General features: G+C 51.5%; 1 protein-coding gene across 1 annotated transcript in view; it reads left to right on the plus strand.

The window, feature by feature from the left end:
• The window catches only part of KNDC1 (kinase non-catalytic C-lobe domain containing 1), a 218,366-nt gene that overhangs the window by 97,291 nt on the left and 102,975 nt on the right, over positions 1-18,100 (plus strand). The window contains exon 14 of the mRNA XM_075348552.1: positions 13,976-14,715. Coding sequence (XP_075204667.1) covers positions 13,976-14,715 — 740 coding nt within the window. The remainder of the gene's footprint in view (positions 1-13,975; positions 14,716-18,100) is intronic.

Raw genomic sequence — 18,100 nt, forward strand, 5'->3', positions numbered from 1 at the left:
CACTCTCAGGGTCACTCAGTGATACCTTACTTAGACGATCTGCTGGTCAAGGCACCCTCTCAAGAGGCATGCCAACACAGCCTCAACGTTACTCTGGAGATTCTCCAGAGTTTCGGGTGGATCATCAATTTTCCAAAGTCAAATCTGACACCGGTCCAATCACTGACATATCTTGGCATGGAGTTTCATACTCTTCCAGCGATAGTGAAGCTTCCGCTGGACAAACAGCGTTCACTACAGACAGGGGTACAATCTCTCCTTCAAGGTCGGTCACACCCCTTGAGGCGCCTCATGCACTTCCTGGGGAAGATGGTGGCAGCAATGGAAGCAGTTCCTTTCGCGCAGTTTCACCTGCGTCCTCTTCAATGGGACATCCTACGCAAGTGGGACAGGAGGCCGACGTCCCTAGACAGGAACGTCTCCCTCTCTCAAGCAACCAAAGCTTCCCTTCGGTGGTGGCTTCTCCCACCTCATTATCGAAAGGAAAATCCTTCCTACCCCCATCCTGGGCGGTGGTCACGACGGACGCGAGCCTGTCAGGGTGGGGAGCAGTTTTTCTCCACCACAGGGCTCAGGGTACGTGGACTCAGCAAGAGTCCTCACTTCAGATCAATGTTCTGGAGATCAGGGCAGTGTATCTTGCCCTAAAAGCGTTCCAGCAGTGGCTGGAAGGCAAGCAGATCCGAATTCAGTCGGACAACTCCACAGCGGTGGCTTACATCAACCACCAAGGTGGGACACGCAGTCGGCAAGCCTTCCAGGAAGTCCGGAGGATTCTGCTGTGGGTGGAAGCCACAGCATCCACCATATCCGCAGTTCACATCCCGGGCGTAGAAAACTGGGAAGCAGACTTTCTCAGTCGCCAGGGCATGGACGCAGGGGAATGGTCCCTTCACCCGGACGTGTTTCAGGAGATCTGTTGCCGCTGGGGGATGCCGGACGTCGACCTAATGGCGTCACGGCACAACAACAAGGTCCCAACATTCATGGCTCGATCTCAAGATCACAGAGCTCTGGCGGCAGACGCCTTAGTTCAGGATTGGTCGCAGTTTCAGCTTCCTTATGTGTTTCCTCCTCTGGCTCTGTTGCCCAGAGTGTTACGCAAGATGAGGGCCGACTGCCGCCGCGCCATCCTCGTCGCTCCAGACTGGCCGAGGAGGTCGTGGTACCCGGATCTGTGGCATCTCACGGTCGGCCAACCGTGGGCACTGCCAGACCGACCAGATTTGCTATCTCAAGGGCCGTTTTTCCATCTGAATTCTGGGGCCCTCAACCTGACTGTGTGGCCATTGAGTCCTGGATCCTAGCGTCTTCAGGATTATCTCAAGAGGTCATTGCCACTATGAGACAGGCTAGGAAACCAACGTCCGCCAAGATTTCCTCCCTAAGGTGGTATCCCCTTTTCATCTCAATCAGGACATCTCCTTACCCTCGTTTTGTCCTCATCCAGTTCACCAATGTGAAAAGGATTTGCACTTGTTAGATCTGGTGAGAGCACTCAGACTCTACATTTCTCGTACGGCGCCCCTGCGCCGCTCCGATGCACTCTTTGTCCTTGTCGCTGGCCAGCGTAAAGGGACACAAGCTTCCAAATCAACCCTGGCTCGGTGGATCAAGGAACCAATTCTCGAAGCTTACCGTTCCTCGGGGCTTCCGGTTCCCTCAGGACTGAAGGCCCATTCTACCAGGGCCGTGGGAGCGTCCTGGGCCTTGCGACACCAGGCTACGGCTTAGCAGGTGTCAGGCAGCTACCTGGTCGAGCCTGCACACTTTCACGAAACACTATCAGGTGCATACCTATGCTTCGGCAGATGCCAGCCTAGGTAGGCGAGTCCTTCAGGCGGCAGTTGCCCACCTGTAGGACGGAGCCGTTACGGCTCTATTATGAGGTATTATTTACCCACCCAGGGACTGCTTTTGGACGTCCCAATTGTCTGGGTCTCCCAATTAGGAGCGACAAAGAAGAAGGGAATTTTGTTTACTTACCGTAAATTCCTTTTCTTCTAGCTCCAATTGGGAGACCCAGCACCCGCCCCTGTTTTTGTATACACATGTTGTTCATGTTAAATGGTTTCAGTTCTCCGATATTCCTTCGGATTGAATTTACTTTAAACCAGTTTATAATTTTTTCCTCCTTCTGGCTTTTGCACCAAAACTGATGAGCCCGTAGCAGTACGGGGGGTGTATAGGCTGAAGGGGAGGGGCTTTACACTTTTAGTGTAATACTTTGTGTGGCCTCCGGAGGCATAGCTATACACCCAATTGTCTGGGTCTCCCAATTGGAGCTAGAAGAAAAGGAATTTACGGTAAGTAAACAAAATTCCCTTCTTTTCAGCAAAATTACCTTTTATTGTGCACTAGCAGCACATGCTCATTGCTGGCTCCAGCTCTGATGGGGTTAATCTCTCCTCTGACTTCCTGTGTTCAGTTCCTACAAGTCCCAGAACTCTTTGTGGCTCTAGGGCGGTGTCTAGCTTATCTAACACACCCATTGTGTCTAATACACCCACTCTGCTCTCCGACCAAACCCTCCTCCCTGCCTCTTCCCAGTGGATGTGCACTGAGATCAATCATACAGAGACAGCAGCTCTGCACAGCCAGGGGAAGAAAGTGTGTGTGTGTGCGCGTATATACAGTGTATGTGTTTGTGTGTGCATATATACAGTGTGTGTGTGCGTATATACAGTGTGTGTGTGAGTGTGTATGTGTGTGTGTATGTCATACTCACCTGTCTGCAGGGTCCCGGTGCCATGCCTGCTTCCAGCCCCTGTCTCGGTACCGCCGCTTCGGCTGTGTGCAGTCTCCCCGGGGCACGTACGAAGCTTGCAGGACCTGGCGGTGGATCACCTGATGCAGTCACCTGACGCATCAGCTGATCGATTCTCGTGGTGTCGCCGGCTTTTTCGCGCCCGGCCGGTTATCAGCTGATCCTGCCGTCAGGGGACTTCATCAGCTGATTACCGGCAGCTCCTGCAGTGATGGGCCAGGATCAGACTCCGCTGCAGGAGCTACCGGTAATAAGCACATAAGTGAGGAATTTTTTTTTTTTTCTACTGATGCATCAGCTGATTGTATAATCGGCTTTTATACAATCAGCTGATGTATGATATGATTCACGTAGTTTAACCTGACACATCATCTGATCGCTTTGCCTTCCAGCAAACCGATCAGATGATATTGGATCCGGATTGGACGGCGCGGGACGCTGACCCAGGATTACTGCGGAGGGGGGGTTCTTTCAATAAAGATGGAGTCACTAATTGTGTTGTGTTTTATTTCTAATAAAAATATTTTTCTGGTTGTTGTGGGTTTTTTTTTTATCATTACTAGAAATTCATGGTGGCCATGTCTAATATTGGCGTGACAGCATGAATTTCAGGCTTAGGGCTAGCTGATAATATACAGCTAGCCCTAACTCCATTATTACCCAGCTAGCCACCCGGCATCAGGGCAGCTGGAAGAGTTGGATACAGCGCCAGAAGATGGCGCTTCTATGAAAGCACCATTTTCTGGGGTGGCTGCGGACTGCAATTCGCAGTGGGGGTGCCCAGAAAGCTTGGGCACCCTTCACTGTGGATTCCAATCCCCAGCTGCCTAGTTGTACCCGGCTGGACACCAAAATTAGGCGAAGCTTACGTAATTTTTTTTTTTAAATTAGTTCATGAAATTCATGAAATAATTAAAAAAAAAAAAGGGCTTCTCTATATTTTTGGTTCCCAGCCGGGTACAAATAGGCAGCTGGGGGTTGGGGGCAGCCCGTACCTGCCTGCTGTACCCGGCTAGCATGCAAAAATATGGCGAAGCCTATGTCATTTTTTTTTTCTTTTTGGGTAAAAAACTGCATGCAGTCCTGGATGGAGGATGCTGAGCTTTGTAGTTCTGCAGCTGCTGTCTGCTCTCCTGCATACACTAGTGAATGGAGGATGCTGAGCCTTGTAGTTCTGCAGCTGCTGTCTGCTCTCCTGCATACACTAGTGAATGGAGGATGCTGAGCCTTGTAGTTCTGCAGCTGCTGTCTGCTCTCCTGCATACAATGAACATTTTGAATAAGGAAATGACATCAGACCTTTTTTTTTTTTTCATCAATAATCTTTAATGGCATTGTGCACTGATTAAAAGCGCAGTGAGCAAAAGCGCAGCAAAAAACGCACCAAATCGCGGCAAAAACGTGACCTGCAGCACCGCAGGTGACAGAGCAGAGCAAGTTGGTGACATGCTCTGCTCTGACACATAGTGTGCTGCATGTCACTGTATCCACTCTGGGACTTGTTGTGCAGGTGACCGGATGATACATGTCACTAACTTGCTCCACTCTGTGACTTCTGCTGCATTGTTCCAACTGTATACACTCTCACCTGAACAAGTCTCAGAGTGGGGCAGTTATTGACATGTATCATCCGGTCACCTGCACAACAAGTCCCAGAGTGGAGACAGATAGTGACATGCAGCACACTATGTGTCAGAGCAGAGCATGTCACTGTATCCACTCTGGGACTTGTTGTGCAGGTGACCGGATGATACATGTCACTAACTGCCCCACTCTGAGACTTCTGCTGCATTGTTCCAACTGTATACACTCTCACCTGAACAAGTCTCAGAGTGGGGCAGTTATTGACATGTATCATCCGGTCACCTGCACAACAAGTCCCAGAGTGGAGACAGATAGTGACATGCAGCACACTATGTGTCAGAGCAGAGCATGTCACTGTCTCCACTCTGGGACTTGTTGTGCAGGTGACCGGATGATACATGTCAATAACTGCCCCACTCTGAGACTTGTTCAGGTGAGAGTGTATACAGTTGGAACAATGCAGCAGAAGTCACAGAGTGGAGCAAGTTAGTGACATGTATCATCCGGTCACCTGCACAACAAGTCCCAGAGTGGATACAGTGACATGCAGCACACTATGTGTCAGAGCAGAGCATGTCACTGTCTCCACTCTGGGACTTGTTGTGCAGGTGACCGGATGATACATGTCAATAACTGCCCCACTCTGTGATTTCTGCTGCATAGTACCAACTGTATACACTCTCACCTGCACAACAAGTCCCATAGTGGAGACAGTTAGTGACCTGTAGCATCCGGTCACCTGCACAACAAGTACCAGAGTGGAGAAAGATAGTGACATGCAGCACACTATGTGTCAGAGCAGAGCATGTCACTGTCTCCACTCCGCTGACCTCACAGCCCGTACACGCTGCGATGGATGCAGGGGGACACAGAACAAGTAATCGGCCGACACTGGAGTCATCTGATTACTTGGGATGAATGAGAAGTAAAATGCTCTGGTGCTCGATGGGCGAAGCCCATGCCGATTTTTTTTTTTCCAAAAAAATTCATTAAAAATAAAAAAAACAAAACAATCACATTGTTTGTGGGCTCCCGCTGCATTTTCTATTGCTAAGGGTAACCAAAGCAGCTACTGGCTGCTAGCCCCCGCTGCTTGGTGTTACTTTCACTGGCAATAGAAATGCAGGGAAGCATTTTTTTTTTATAAAGGTTTTTCCCTGAACACGTTTTTAAGAAAATGACGTGGGCTTCGCCATATTTTTCTATGCTAGCCAGGTACAGCAGGCAGCTACGGGCTGCCCCCAACCCCCAGCTGCCTAGTTATACCCGGCTGGAAACCAAAAATATAGAGAAGCCCTTTTTTTTCATGAATTTCATGAAATAATTAAAAAAAATAAAATGATGTGGGCTTCGCCAAATTTTTGAGTCCAGCCAGGTACAACTAGGCAGCTGGGGATTGGAATCCACAGTGCAGGGTGCCCAAACTTTCTGGGCCCCCCACTGCGAATTGCAGTCCACAGCTGCCCCAGAAAATGGCGCTTTCATAGAAGCGCCATCTTCAGGCGCTGTATCCAACTCTTCCAGTGGCCCTTGTGGCAGGTGGCACGCTGGGTAATAAGGGGTTAATACCAGCTATGTTTTACCAGCTGGTATAAAGCCCGAGATTCTTAATGTCAGGCCAAGTTTAACCTGGCCATTAAGAATCTCCAACAAAGGGTTTAAAAAAAAAAAAAAAAAAGACATCACACAGAGAAAAATACTTTATTAGAAATAAATACACAGACACAGTAGGGACTCCATGTTTATTACTCCCTCTCACCCCTCCACGATGGAGAGATTTCTGTACTGACCATGCCAGGAGAGAGCGAGGAAAAAGAGCGAGCGGGGTGGAGGAAAAGAGAGCGAGCGGGGGGGAGAAGAGAGCGAGCGGGGGGGAGAAGAGAGCGAGCGGGGAGGGAGAAGAGAGCGAGAGGGGGGGACAAGAGAGAGGGGGGGGGACAAGAGAGAGAGTGGGGGACGAGAGAGAGAGAGTGGGGGACGAGAGAGAGAGAGTGGGGGACGAGAGAGAGAGAGTGGGGGACGAGAGAGAGAGAGTGGGGGACGAGAGAGAGAGAGTGGGGGACGAGAGAGAGAGAGTGGGGGACGAGAGAGAGAGAGTGGGGGACGAGAGAGAGAGAGGGGGGGACGAGAGAGAGAGAGGGGGGGACGAGAGAGAGAGAGGGGGGGACGAGAGAGAGAGAGGGGGGGACGAGAGAGAGAGGGGGGGACGAGAGAGAGAGAGAGGGGGGACGAGAGAGAGGGGGGACGAGAGAGAGGGGGGACGAGAGAGAGGGGGGACGAGAGAGAGGGGGGACGAGAGAGAGGGGGGGACGAGAGAGAGGGGGGGGGACGAGAGAAAGGGGGGGAGAAAGAGGGGGGGAGAAGAGAAAGGGGGGGAGAAAGAGGGGGGAGAAGAGAGGGAGGGGGAGGAAAAGAGAGCGAGGGGGGAAGAGAGCGAGGGAAAAGAGAGGAGAGAGGGATAAGAGGGGGGCAGAGAAGAGGGGGAGAAGAGTGGGGGGAGAGAAGAGAGTGGGGAAAGAACGGGGGGGGGGGCAGAGGTGCTCTGTCACCAACTGTCTCCACTCTGTGACTTGTGGTGCAGGTGACAGAGTGCAGACAGTTGGTCCCATGCAGCAGGACAGATGGCAGAGCACAGCGGTGACATGCCTGTCAGTGTCTTGCTGCTGGGAGGAGCAGATGATCACACTGCCCGACACCGGCCGCTCTCCTGACATCGCAGCAGAGCGGGCGGGTGGAGAGTGTGATCACATACTTACGTGCAGGGGGGGATTCAGCTGAAGAACACCCCCCCCCCCCCCCCGTACTGCACACTGGCGCCCCGTGCCTCGCCATCTGCAGGACGCCGGCTCCACAGTGACGTCCTCCGGCTCCCCCCTCGATGCTGGGTTGTGATGTGCGGTAGTCACCGCCCACAGCCCTGTCACTCAATCTGAGTGGTGCCAGCCTCCTCTGACGTACCCGTCCAGTTTGAGAGCCCGGAAATGCCGGGACGTCAGAGGATGCTGGCGGCCACAGCTCCAGGGGGTCATGTGACAGGCACTGAGCGTGCAGGATAGCGCCGCTCAGTGCCAGAACTGGAAACAGAAGCCAAAGGAGAAAACGCCTAGAAAGGTAAGTAGAACTCCTACAGAAAATAAAAAAAATGGGTGAACCACCCCTTTAATGAAACTTATTCAGAGTGTATCATGGCTTGTGTAGTTTTTTAATCCATGCTGAAATACTGATTGTATATGGAAGACGTGATGTTGAAGGTTGATGGAAAAATTACTGTTTTTTTTTTTGTTTTTTTTTTTTTTTAAAAACAAAATATCACGTGTATAAAAGTACTGTCATTACTGTGGCTAAAGGGATTGTCTCATGATAAATGTGTCAAATTGCAAAGTGCTTTTTAAAGAAACGAGCAGCAATTCCTCTTATTAACAATCCTCTCAGTTCTCAAAAGAAAAGGGGATTTTTAATTCTGCCATTTACTGCTCATTGTTAAGGTCCCCTCGGCAATGTCTGTGGTGACCGATCTCCTAGGTAAGGAGCGCAGCGCTTACAAGCGCTTTCTTACAACGCTTCTAAGTGCTGCTCAAAAGCAGGTGGGCTCATAGGATCTGGTCAGCTTCAGTGACCTCTATTAGTGGCATCAGGGAGCGCACAGCAGTACGACAATACCACTAGTGTCAGCTACTGATCGTTCCGGAGCTCACCACCCACAACAAGCAAGAAACCGGGAGATAGGCTGCGTTTTGGGTCCCTAGATAACTATTTCTTTATCGTTCCTATGGGAGACCCAGACCATGGGTGTATAGCTTCTGCCTCCGGAGGACACACAAAGTACTACACTCAAAAGTGTAGCTCCTCCCTCTGAGCTTATACACCCCCTGGAGAACCAGATCTAGCCAGTTTATCGCTTTGTGTTCAGGAGGCATACATCCACACATGCATTCTCATCTGATTTTTGATTTTTGGAAAGAGTTTGAAGAAAAGCGGGTCCAAGCCTGGACCCCCGACATGTCCCTTCTCACCCCACTGTGTCGGCGGTGCTGTTAAGGTTGATTCCAAGGCTGGAGCCTTACATGCCGCGCTCCTTCACCATCCCTCCTGGGATCTGGCTTGAAGTGGGAGCCAGCACGGTTCTCCATGCTTGGCAGGAGACTCAATCCGCAGTCCTTCAGGATCCTGCTGGACCGGAGCACTCATCCCCAGGGACTTGGAACCCTGCGTCTCAGCAAGCTAAGTACCTGAGACGTTTATATATTGGGGGTCCCTGTACTTTATTGTTGTGGGAGAGTGTGCTGAGTGAGTTTTATGACATTTCCGGCTGTCGCCTGAGAACCGCGCCGATGGTGCCTGCGCGCCGGGCGCACCGCTCAAATTTAGCCCCCGGCTTCGCCGGAGGCCTACTTTCGGTTTCACTGCCATCGCATGGCATTCATGCAGAGGGACAGCGCGGCTCCGCCCAGCGGCCGTTCTGCACAGGGGAGGGACACTCCTCACTGGGTTCATGTCTCCTCCCCTGTAAGTCTCTTTGGCCCTCCAGATCCCGCTCTCAGAGTAAGTCCCGCCCCCTCTCTTCGCTCCGGCGGCATTTTCTCAGCGTTTTCTCTGTGATCAGGCACTGGTCTGCAGCATCCCTGCTGAGGTGCTTGGGGGTCCGGGCTTCGGGATCTGGAGGGCACACAACACCGCTCCAGCGGTCTGGTAAGCCACAACCTCTGGTTGTGGACCTCTGTATATACTCTCTGGGGGTCATTCTGGCAGAGCCCCCACTCCAGCAGCATGTCTCACACGAGGAGCAAGGCTCCAAAGCTGTATTCAGTATGCACTGCATGTAAGCTCCTACTGTCTGAACCGAGCACCTATCCACATTGTGATGCCTGCTCTAACCTGACGATGCCTCAGCCTGGAATCGCACCCCCAGTGGTCTCTCCGGCTGCTCCGGCTCCTGTGGCTGAACCCCCGGCTTGGGTAGAATCCTTATCTAGGTCTATCTCCCAGTCTTTTGCCGACTCCATGGGACAGCTGTCCCGGACTTTGCTGAACATGCATCAGCCCTCTTCACAGGGTGCCTCTGCTGCTAGGGCTCTCTCAGCGGAGCTCACAGAGGATTCATCTGGTCCCAGACCCCGTCCTCCTAAGAGGAGACGCAGGGCTCCCTCTCCTTCCTCGTCCCGCGGCTCTGTTTCAGAAGCTGACTCGCAGGACGAGGAGGATGCCTTTACAGGGGGCTCGGAGGCTAACTCCATGTGCCCCATTGACCTGTCCGAAAGTGACTCAGATGTTAGTGATTTGATTGCGTCCATTAATTCTGTGCTGGATCTCAATCCGCCAGTATCAGTGGAGCAACCCTCTCTGGCAGAAAAGCACCAGTTTACCTTGCCTAAGAGGACAAAGAGTGTGTTCTTTAACCACTCCAGTTTTCAGGCCGCTGTGACCAAGCCTAGGGCCTGTCCTGACAAACGCTTCCCAAAGCGTGGGTCTGATGACCGTTTTCCCTTTCCACCTGAGGTGGTCAAGGAGTGGGCTCATTCACCAAAGGTAGACCCTCCGGTGTCTAGACTCTCAGCCCGGACCGTTGTATCAGTGGCTGATGGCACCTCTCTTAAGGATTCCACTGACCGCCAGGTTGACCTTCTGGCCAAATCTGTATATGAGGCGGCAGGGGCCTCGTTCTCCCCATCTTTTGCAGCAGTGTGGGCTCTCAAAGCCATCTCTGCTTCTCTAGAGGAGATGCATTCCCTCGCCAGGGAATCTATGCCCGAATTGGTTACCTTAACATCCCAAGCTTCAGCTTTTTCATCCTATGCCATGTCTGCCATGCTGGAGGCTTCTCACCGCACTGCGGTGGCTTCGGCTAATTCCCTCGCTATCCGCAGGATCTTGTGGCTTCGAGAGTGGAAGGCAGATGCTTCTTCAAAGAAGTACCTTGCTGGGCTCCCTTTTGCTGGGTCCAGGCTATTCGGTGAACAGCTGGATGAAATTATTAAGGAAGCTACTGGCGGGAAGAGTACTTCCATGCCACAAACCAAAACCAGGAAACCTGTCCAGGGTAGGAATCAGTCGAGGTTTCGTTCCTTTCGTTCCTCCAACTGGTCGTCCTCTAAGCCCTCGGCCTCGTCCACTAACACTGCCAAGGACCAAAAATCCAACTGGCGCACAAAAGCGCGTCCACAGAAGACCGCAGGAGCTGCTGCCACTAAGGCAGCCTCCTCTTGACTATCTGTCCGCGCCAGCAACGTCCTTAGTCGGTGGCAGGCTCTCCCACTTTGGCGACGCGTGGTTCCAACACGTCTCCGATCAGTGGGTGCGGGATATCATCTCCCACGGCTACAGGGTAGAATTCTCTTCCAACCCGCCAAACAGATTTTTTTTGTCAACTCCCCCCTGCTCCAAGGCCGCCGCCTTCTCTCAGGCCGTGGCATCCTTGCAGGCCAACGGAGTAATTGTACCGGTTCCCGCCCGGGAACGGTTCAGAGGTTTCTACTCAAATCTCTTCCTAGTCCCCAAAAAGGACGGTTCCTTCCGGCCCATCCTGGATCTCAAGCTTCTCAACAAGCAAGTTCAGGTGCGGCATTTTCGCATGGAGTCTCTGCGATCAGTCATTGCCTCAATGACCCAAGGGGATTTCCTGGCATCCATTGACATCAGAGATGCCTATCTACATGTGCCAATTGCAGTTTCACACCAGCGTTGGCTACGTTTTGCAATCTGAGAGGAACATTTCCAATTCGTGGCTCTTCCCTTCGGGTTAGCCACGGCCCCTCGGGTATTCACCAATGTCATGGCAGCAGTGATTGCGGTTCTGCACCTCCAGGGGTTGGCAGTGATTCCTTACCTGGACGACCTTCTGGTCAAGGCTTCATCCAGCGCAGACTGTCAGCGGAGTGTCTCGCTCATTCTCGCCACTCTAGCCCAATTCGGGTGGCTTGTCAATCTGCCCAAATCCACTCTGACTCCGACCCAGAGGCTCACGTACCTAGGGATGCAGTTCGAGACTCTGCCGGCACTTGTGAAGTTGCCCTTAATCAAACAGCAGTCCCTCCAACTGGCGGTGCGCTCTCTGCTGAGGCCCCGCCGTTATTCCATCAGGCGCCTGATGCAGGTGCTGGGTCAGATGGTGGCGTCAATGGAGGCTGTTCCCTTTGCCCAGTTCCATCTGCGTCCACTGCAGCTGGACATTCTCCGCTGTTGGGACAAGCGGCCTTCCTCCTTGCACAGGTTAGTGGCTCTGTCGCCACAGACCAGGAGCTCTCTTCAGTGGTGGCTTCGGCCCCTCTCTCTGTCTCAGGGACGCTCCTTCCTGGCCCCGTCCTGCGTGATCCTCACCACGGATGCCAGTCTATCCGGCTGGGGAGCGGTATGTCTCCACCACCGAGCACAGGGCACTTGGACTCCGTCCGAGTCAGCCCTCTCGATCAATGTGCTGGAAACCAGAGCCGTGCTTCTGGCTCTCCTAGCTTTTCACCACCTATTGGCGGGTAAGCACATCCGAGTCCAGTCAGACAACGCGACAGCGGTTGCCTACATCAATCACCAAGGCGGGACATGCAGCCGCCTGGCAATGTTGGAGGTTCAACGCATCCTTCAATGGACGGAGGACTCCAAGTCCACCATATCCGCAGTCCACATCCCAGGCGTGGAAAACTGGGAGGCAGATTATCTCAGCCGTCAAACCGTGGACAGTGGCGAGTGGTCCCTGCATCCGGCAGTGTTTCAGTCAATCTGCCGCAAGTGGGGCACTCCGGACGTGGACCTAATGGCATCCCGTCACAACAACAAGGTTCCGGTTTACGTGGCTCGCTCCCACGATCCTCAGGCATTCGCCGCGGATGCTCTGGTTCAAGACTGGTCCCAGTTTCGTCTGTCCTACGTGTTTTCCCCCTCTAGCTCTCTTGCCCAGAGTTCTGCGCAAGATCAGAATGGAGGGCCGTCGAGTCATCCTCATTGCTCCGGACTGGCCCAGGCGAGCTTGGTATCCAGACCTGCTCCATCTGTCCGTAGAGGTGCCGTGGCATCTTCCGGACCGTCCAGACCTTCTCTCACAAGGTCCGTTTTTCCGCCAGAATTCTGCGGCTCTCAGATTGACGGCGTGGCTCTTGAGTCCTGGTTTTTGACGGCTTCTGGTATTCCTCCTGAAGTCATCTCCACTATGACTCGGGCCCGTAAGTCTTCCTCCTCTAAGATCTATCGCAGGACTTGGAAAATTTTCCTGTCCTGGTGTCGCTCTTCCGGCCATCCTCCTTGGCCTTTTTCCTTGCCGACCCTTCTGTCCTTTCTACAGTCCGGTCTGCAGCTAGGACTGTCCCTCAACTCTCTCAAGGGACAAGTCTTGGCTCTGTCAGTGCTGTTCCAGCGGCGTATCGCCCGGCTGGCTCAGGTCCGCACCTTCTTGCAGGGCGCGTCTCACATCATTCCGCCTTACCGGCGGCCCTTGGATCCCTGGGACCTCAATTTGGTTCTCACGGTTTTGCAGAAACCCCCCTTTGAGCCTCTTAGGGAGGTTTCTTTGTTTCGTCTTTCACAGAAAGTGGTTTTTCTAGTGGCCATAACTTCCCTCAGGAGAGTCTCTGATTTGGCTGCGCTCTCTTCGGAGTCACCTTTTTTGGTTTTTCATCAAGACAAGGTGGTTCTCCGTCCGACTCCGGACTTTCTTCCTAAGGTGGTTTCTCCTTTCCACCTTAACCAGGACATTACCCTACCTTCCTTTTGTCCGGCTCCTGTTCATCGCTTTGAAAAAGCGTTGCATACTCTGGATCTGGTGCGTGCTCTCCGGATCTATGTGTCTCGCACCGCTGCGCTTAGGCGGTGCACCTCTCTTTTTGTGCTAACCACAGGTCGGCGTAAGGGCCTCTCTGCTTCTAAGCCGACCTTAGCTCGTTGGATTAGGTCGACCATTTCGGATGCCTACCAGTGTTCTCAGGTGCCTCCCCCGCCGGGGATCAAGGCACACTCGACCAGAGCTGTCGGTGCCTCTTGGGCTTTCAGGCACCAGGCTACGGCTCAGCAAGTCTGTCAGGCTGCCACTTGGACTAGCCTGCATACCTTTTCAAAGCACTACCAAGTGCATGCTCATGCTTCGGCAGATGCGAGCTTTGGCAGACGCATCCTTCAGGCGGCTGTCGCCCATTTATGAAGTTAGGCTCCGCCTACTTCTTAGTTTTTCTGTTTATTCCCACCCATGGACTGCTTTGAGACGTCCCATGGTCTGGGTCTCCCATAGGAACGATAAAGAAAAAGAGAATTTTGTTTACGTACCGTAAATTCTTTTTCTTATAGTTCCGTATTGGGAGACCCAGCTCCCTCCCTGTTGCCTGTTGGCAGTTTCTTGTTCCGCGTGTTATCACCGGCTGTTGTCGTGGACAGGGTCTCCGGTTGTTCCGGTTCTTGCTCTGTTTTTACTTGTGGGTGGCTATTCTCCTTCAGCTTTTGCACTAAACTGGCTAGATCTGGTTCTCCAGGGGGTGTATACGCTTAGAGGGAGGAGCTACACTTTTGAGTGTAGTACTTTGTGTGTCCTCCGGAGGCAGAAGCTATACACCCATGGTCTGGGTCTCCCAATACGGAACTATAAGAAAAAGAATTTACGGTAAGTAAACAAAATTCTCTTTATCCTAAATATCTGTACATTTCTTCCAGCAATCAAATACCGAACCCATCACCTTACCCCCAACCGTATGCGAGTACCGAAGACCGCGTAGAGGAGGACATATCTGTGAAGGAAATAGAGAACCATGTGGACGAAGAAAAATCCAACCAAGTATTACAATCCGGCAGTAACTCTTTCCGAGCCAAAGTTTCTTTTAAATCTGACTCCAGTATTACGGACTGTTCTTACGATCAGAAGGACAAAAGCCCATCAGCGGCCTCCTCGGTGTCTTCCAACTCCTCTACCCTGACCAGCAGCCCCATCGTCAATAATTATTTATTGAAACAGGATCCGAAAACTGGAAACCTCACTCTTGTCCGGGTACAGCTCAGTATTCCAGAGCATATCCCAAGTGTATCCCTGGCAGCCGAGCCCGCGTCCCAGACCATGAAGACCTCCTCTGTACCCCCTACTGGACCTCTTCTAAATAATGATTTAGTTAGTAATGACCATGCGTCCCCCAGATCTCCTCCAGCAGCCTCATCGGACAAATGTAAAGCGTCACAAAGTACTCCCAACGATGGATTACCTTCTATGAACGGCACTCTTCACAATTGGTTGGGGAAACCAGATTCGCCCTCCAGTAACGCCTCAAATCATACTTTGGTTAATGGGGAATCTCCACCTACAAAGCACACGTGCTCTTCTCTACAGAAAGTGGTCAACGTCTTACATGAGGAGTTTGCGTTTGACGGCTACCTTGAAAATGGGGTTGAAGATCTTGCAATGGGTAAGTAGCCAAATACACATACGGGTAGCACAAGGGGGCATCACCCATCAACTGGGTAGGAGATGCACAACTCCCAATATGATAGGGATATCTGACTTTTGGGTGAAATTTATGGAAAATGTAAAAAGTTAATGCTACAGAGAGATCTTATGAGAGTAGGGGATTTAGGTATAACCATGCAATGGTGATTTCCTAATCTCCTTTTATTGAAACAAAAGCCAACAGCGGTGGGTATACCCCCAAAATGTCAATGTTTCAATAACTTGTCATGTGGCCTTGAGTATCAATAACAGCTGACAATGACGTCTCCTGCTATTCACAAGTGGAGTTATTGTCTGCTGAGGCATGGCATCCTACTCTTCTTGAAGGGCGGCCCTCAGGTGATTGAGGTTCAGAGGTACAGAGTTATGGCCTCTACATGGTGACTCGGCTGATCCCATAGGTTTTCTATGGGATTCAGATCTGGAGAAAGTGCAGGCCACTCCATTTGAAGTGTCCCAGTCTCCAGCAGCCGTTCCCGAATGATGAGACCTCAATGAGCTGGCACATTGTCATCCATGAAGATGAAATTAGGCCTGTGTTGTTCAAACGGAGGCACAATCACTAGATTAATGATGTTATTCCAGTAGTAGGGGCTGTCACTGTACCAGTCACACAAAGTAGGGCAGTTCTGTACTGACTAGACACACCGGCCACACTATCACCACCACCATCAAAGGCTCGTCTGGTCAAAACAGTGGCTGATCCATAGCACTCTCCTTGACGTCTCCAACGTCATTGGCGGCCATCATTTCTGCTCACTCTGCGTGATTCGACGTTCATCAGTGAACAGTACTGAGACCCACTGGTCCTTTGTCTAGTATAGATGATGCCTGTGCCTGGTGGTGTGGTCAGGCACCCTTGCAGGTCGTTTAGTGTACAGCCCACGCTGATGTAAACGGTTTCAATTGGACTGATGTTACACTTGGGTGCCTCTCACCTCCCTTAAATGTGCCGGGAGCTGTGTGGCATTCATCATCTGGTTCCGAAGGCCATTGTTCACAATGAATCGGTCATCAGTGTGGGTTGTGGCCAAAGCACTTCTCAGCCTTTCTGTGACTCTTCCAGTCTCTCTGTATCTCTTTACAACTTGCTGGTGACACTCTGAGCTCAATGGCCACTTCTTTCACAGAACATCCTGCTCAAAGCCTCGCAATGGTGAGGTACTGCTGATCAATTGTTAGGTGTCGTCTTCGTCTCATGTTCTCTAATGTGAAGGGGATGATGAGGAGGACTGTTTAAATACCAATTCTAATTGAACCCCGACATTTATTGGGCGATTCATGGATCAAATCCCTGTTGTGAATTTTGCCATTAAGATCCTTGTTAGAGAAAAGCAAGATGTGCAAAAAGTCCTGAAACATTGAACAGTTGGACATGTGGATTCAGAAGTTTAGAGAAGGTCACATTAAGGTGACCTGAAAAGGTTAGAGGGCATCAGAGGATCATCCTGAAATTTCACCCGGAAGCCAAATATGCCAAACTTTTTGTAAGTGAGTAGTGTAACTGTTGAATCTGCATGGACCCCTACTGACTGGTAGAGAAAGGGACTTGCATGCGCCCTGACATTCCATTCTTATATTTGACAGCATGTGCCCTGGCCCTAAATATAAGCCCAGGAGAATAGCTTTAGTATTATAGATCAGAATGGAAGATGAAGGGGGTTAAATCTTTGACTCCTTTAAAGGGTTATTTCCATCTTCACAGGTGGCTAGTGTTGCATAGTCCTTGAATTTAAAACACCTTTACAATTTACTGCCTATTAAATATGCGGCCGTCTTTGAGATAGTAATGTGACGCCCCTGGACTAGTCAGGTCGTCACAGGGTACTGCGCGCTCTTTATTCTTAGTGCAGGACTCAAACCCCCATGATTCTGGGTTCCCAACCTATGGTACTGCCTCCATCAGCATCCAAAATCCCAACCACACCTCACACCACACCCAGTGGGCTGCTGAGCTGGAATAGGGCCGCCCACCTAGTGGTCAGGCAGACTGGTGGTAGGTGACGGAGTAGTTGGCTCCAGGGGACAAAAGTGAGAGGAACTTGGGGGTTGGAGCTCCCAGGAAGACAGAGGAGTGTGTGGCTCCCTGTGAAAACCTGGGTCGCAGACGGTGGTCTGGACCGGAGGAGTCGGAGAACCGGTCGTGGGATATTGGGACTGGGTGCCTGTACCTAGTCTTAGAGGACAGTCAGCAGCTCGAGTTCAATAGCCGGTCCGGGACCGAAAGCACGGCCGGGGTACTGGACCCTAGGTCGGGGAGTAGCTTCAGGCAAACTGGCAATTAACCTGCGGAGGTTAGTGACTTTATGGACTGTCCCCAAGAAGCTCAGAGATCAGGGGCAACTAGCGCAACGAGGGGGATGGGGCTTATCAACCCAAGCAGCCCATAGAAATCCCAAGCCCTTGAGAGCACAGCTCTTTTACCAATAGTAGGGAGCGGAGCCTGGACAGCTTCAAGCTTATGGGCCAACTGAACACTTCTAAATTTATGCACGGAGGCAGGCTCTGGACCACCTGGCAGTACTGCAGGGGATGGCTATCCGGACGGGCCCCCTCAAGAGGACAGCGGCACTCAGAGACTTGGTTTACCTTGTTTTCAGAGTCTGCTTTTCATCACCGACGTTGTCTCAGTGAGTACATGGTCATCCCCTGCTACCGCCCAGCCCTGCACCCCACAATCCAGAGATTCCGGCCTCCCCTACCTGTGGAGGGAAACGTCATCTGGCTGCCCCACTCCATCTACCCTGGGTACTCCCATCGGCAGCGGTGGTACTCCCCTTACCATACACCACGGATGGCGTCACGAACTATTATTCCCCTGTCAATAGCCCTTTTTTACAATTCGAGTGTCCACAAGCCCCCGAGCCACAGCAGCAGACCCAGGATCCGAGTGCTTTGACCGCTGCAGGGGCGGCACAGTAACACTTATCATTTGTTTACAGCTTGTTGCTAGGAGACCGACCACCGCTGCTGTCTAGCTAGTACTGTACCTAGGCACTGAAGCCAGCGGAGATTAGAAGGTAACCGCACACTCCAGCGATCTTGCCAAGCTTCAAAACAGCAATTTCAAGCTCAAAAGAATAGATCCTGTAAGCACTGTGCGGTGGTCGGTCTCCAAGGCAACGAGCTGTAAACAAACAAAGAAAAGTGTTTATCTCAAGAACTGATAAAAATTTGAATAAGAAGTGAATTGCAAAATGATTTGTATATACCGGCTCTATCCAACAGTACTCATTTATTAAGTTGGGAATAACCCTTTTGAAGTGTCTTCAGTGTTTAGTGAATAGGTGATAATGTTTAGCCTACAATACACCTTTTTGACGTGTTTTTTTTTTTTTTTTAAA

This window comes from Anomaloglossus baeobatrachus, chromosome 5 (genome assembly GCF_048569485.1).
Source record: "Anomaloglossus baeobatrachus isolate aAnoBae1 chromosome 5, aAnoBae1.hap1, whole genome shotgun sequence".
NCBI lineage: Eukaryota > Metazoa > Chordata > Amphibia > Anura > Aromobatidae > Anomaloglossus > Anomaloglossus baeobatrachus.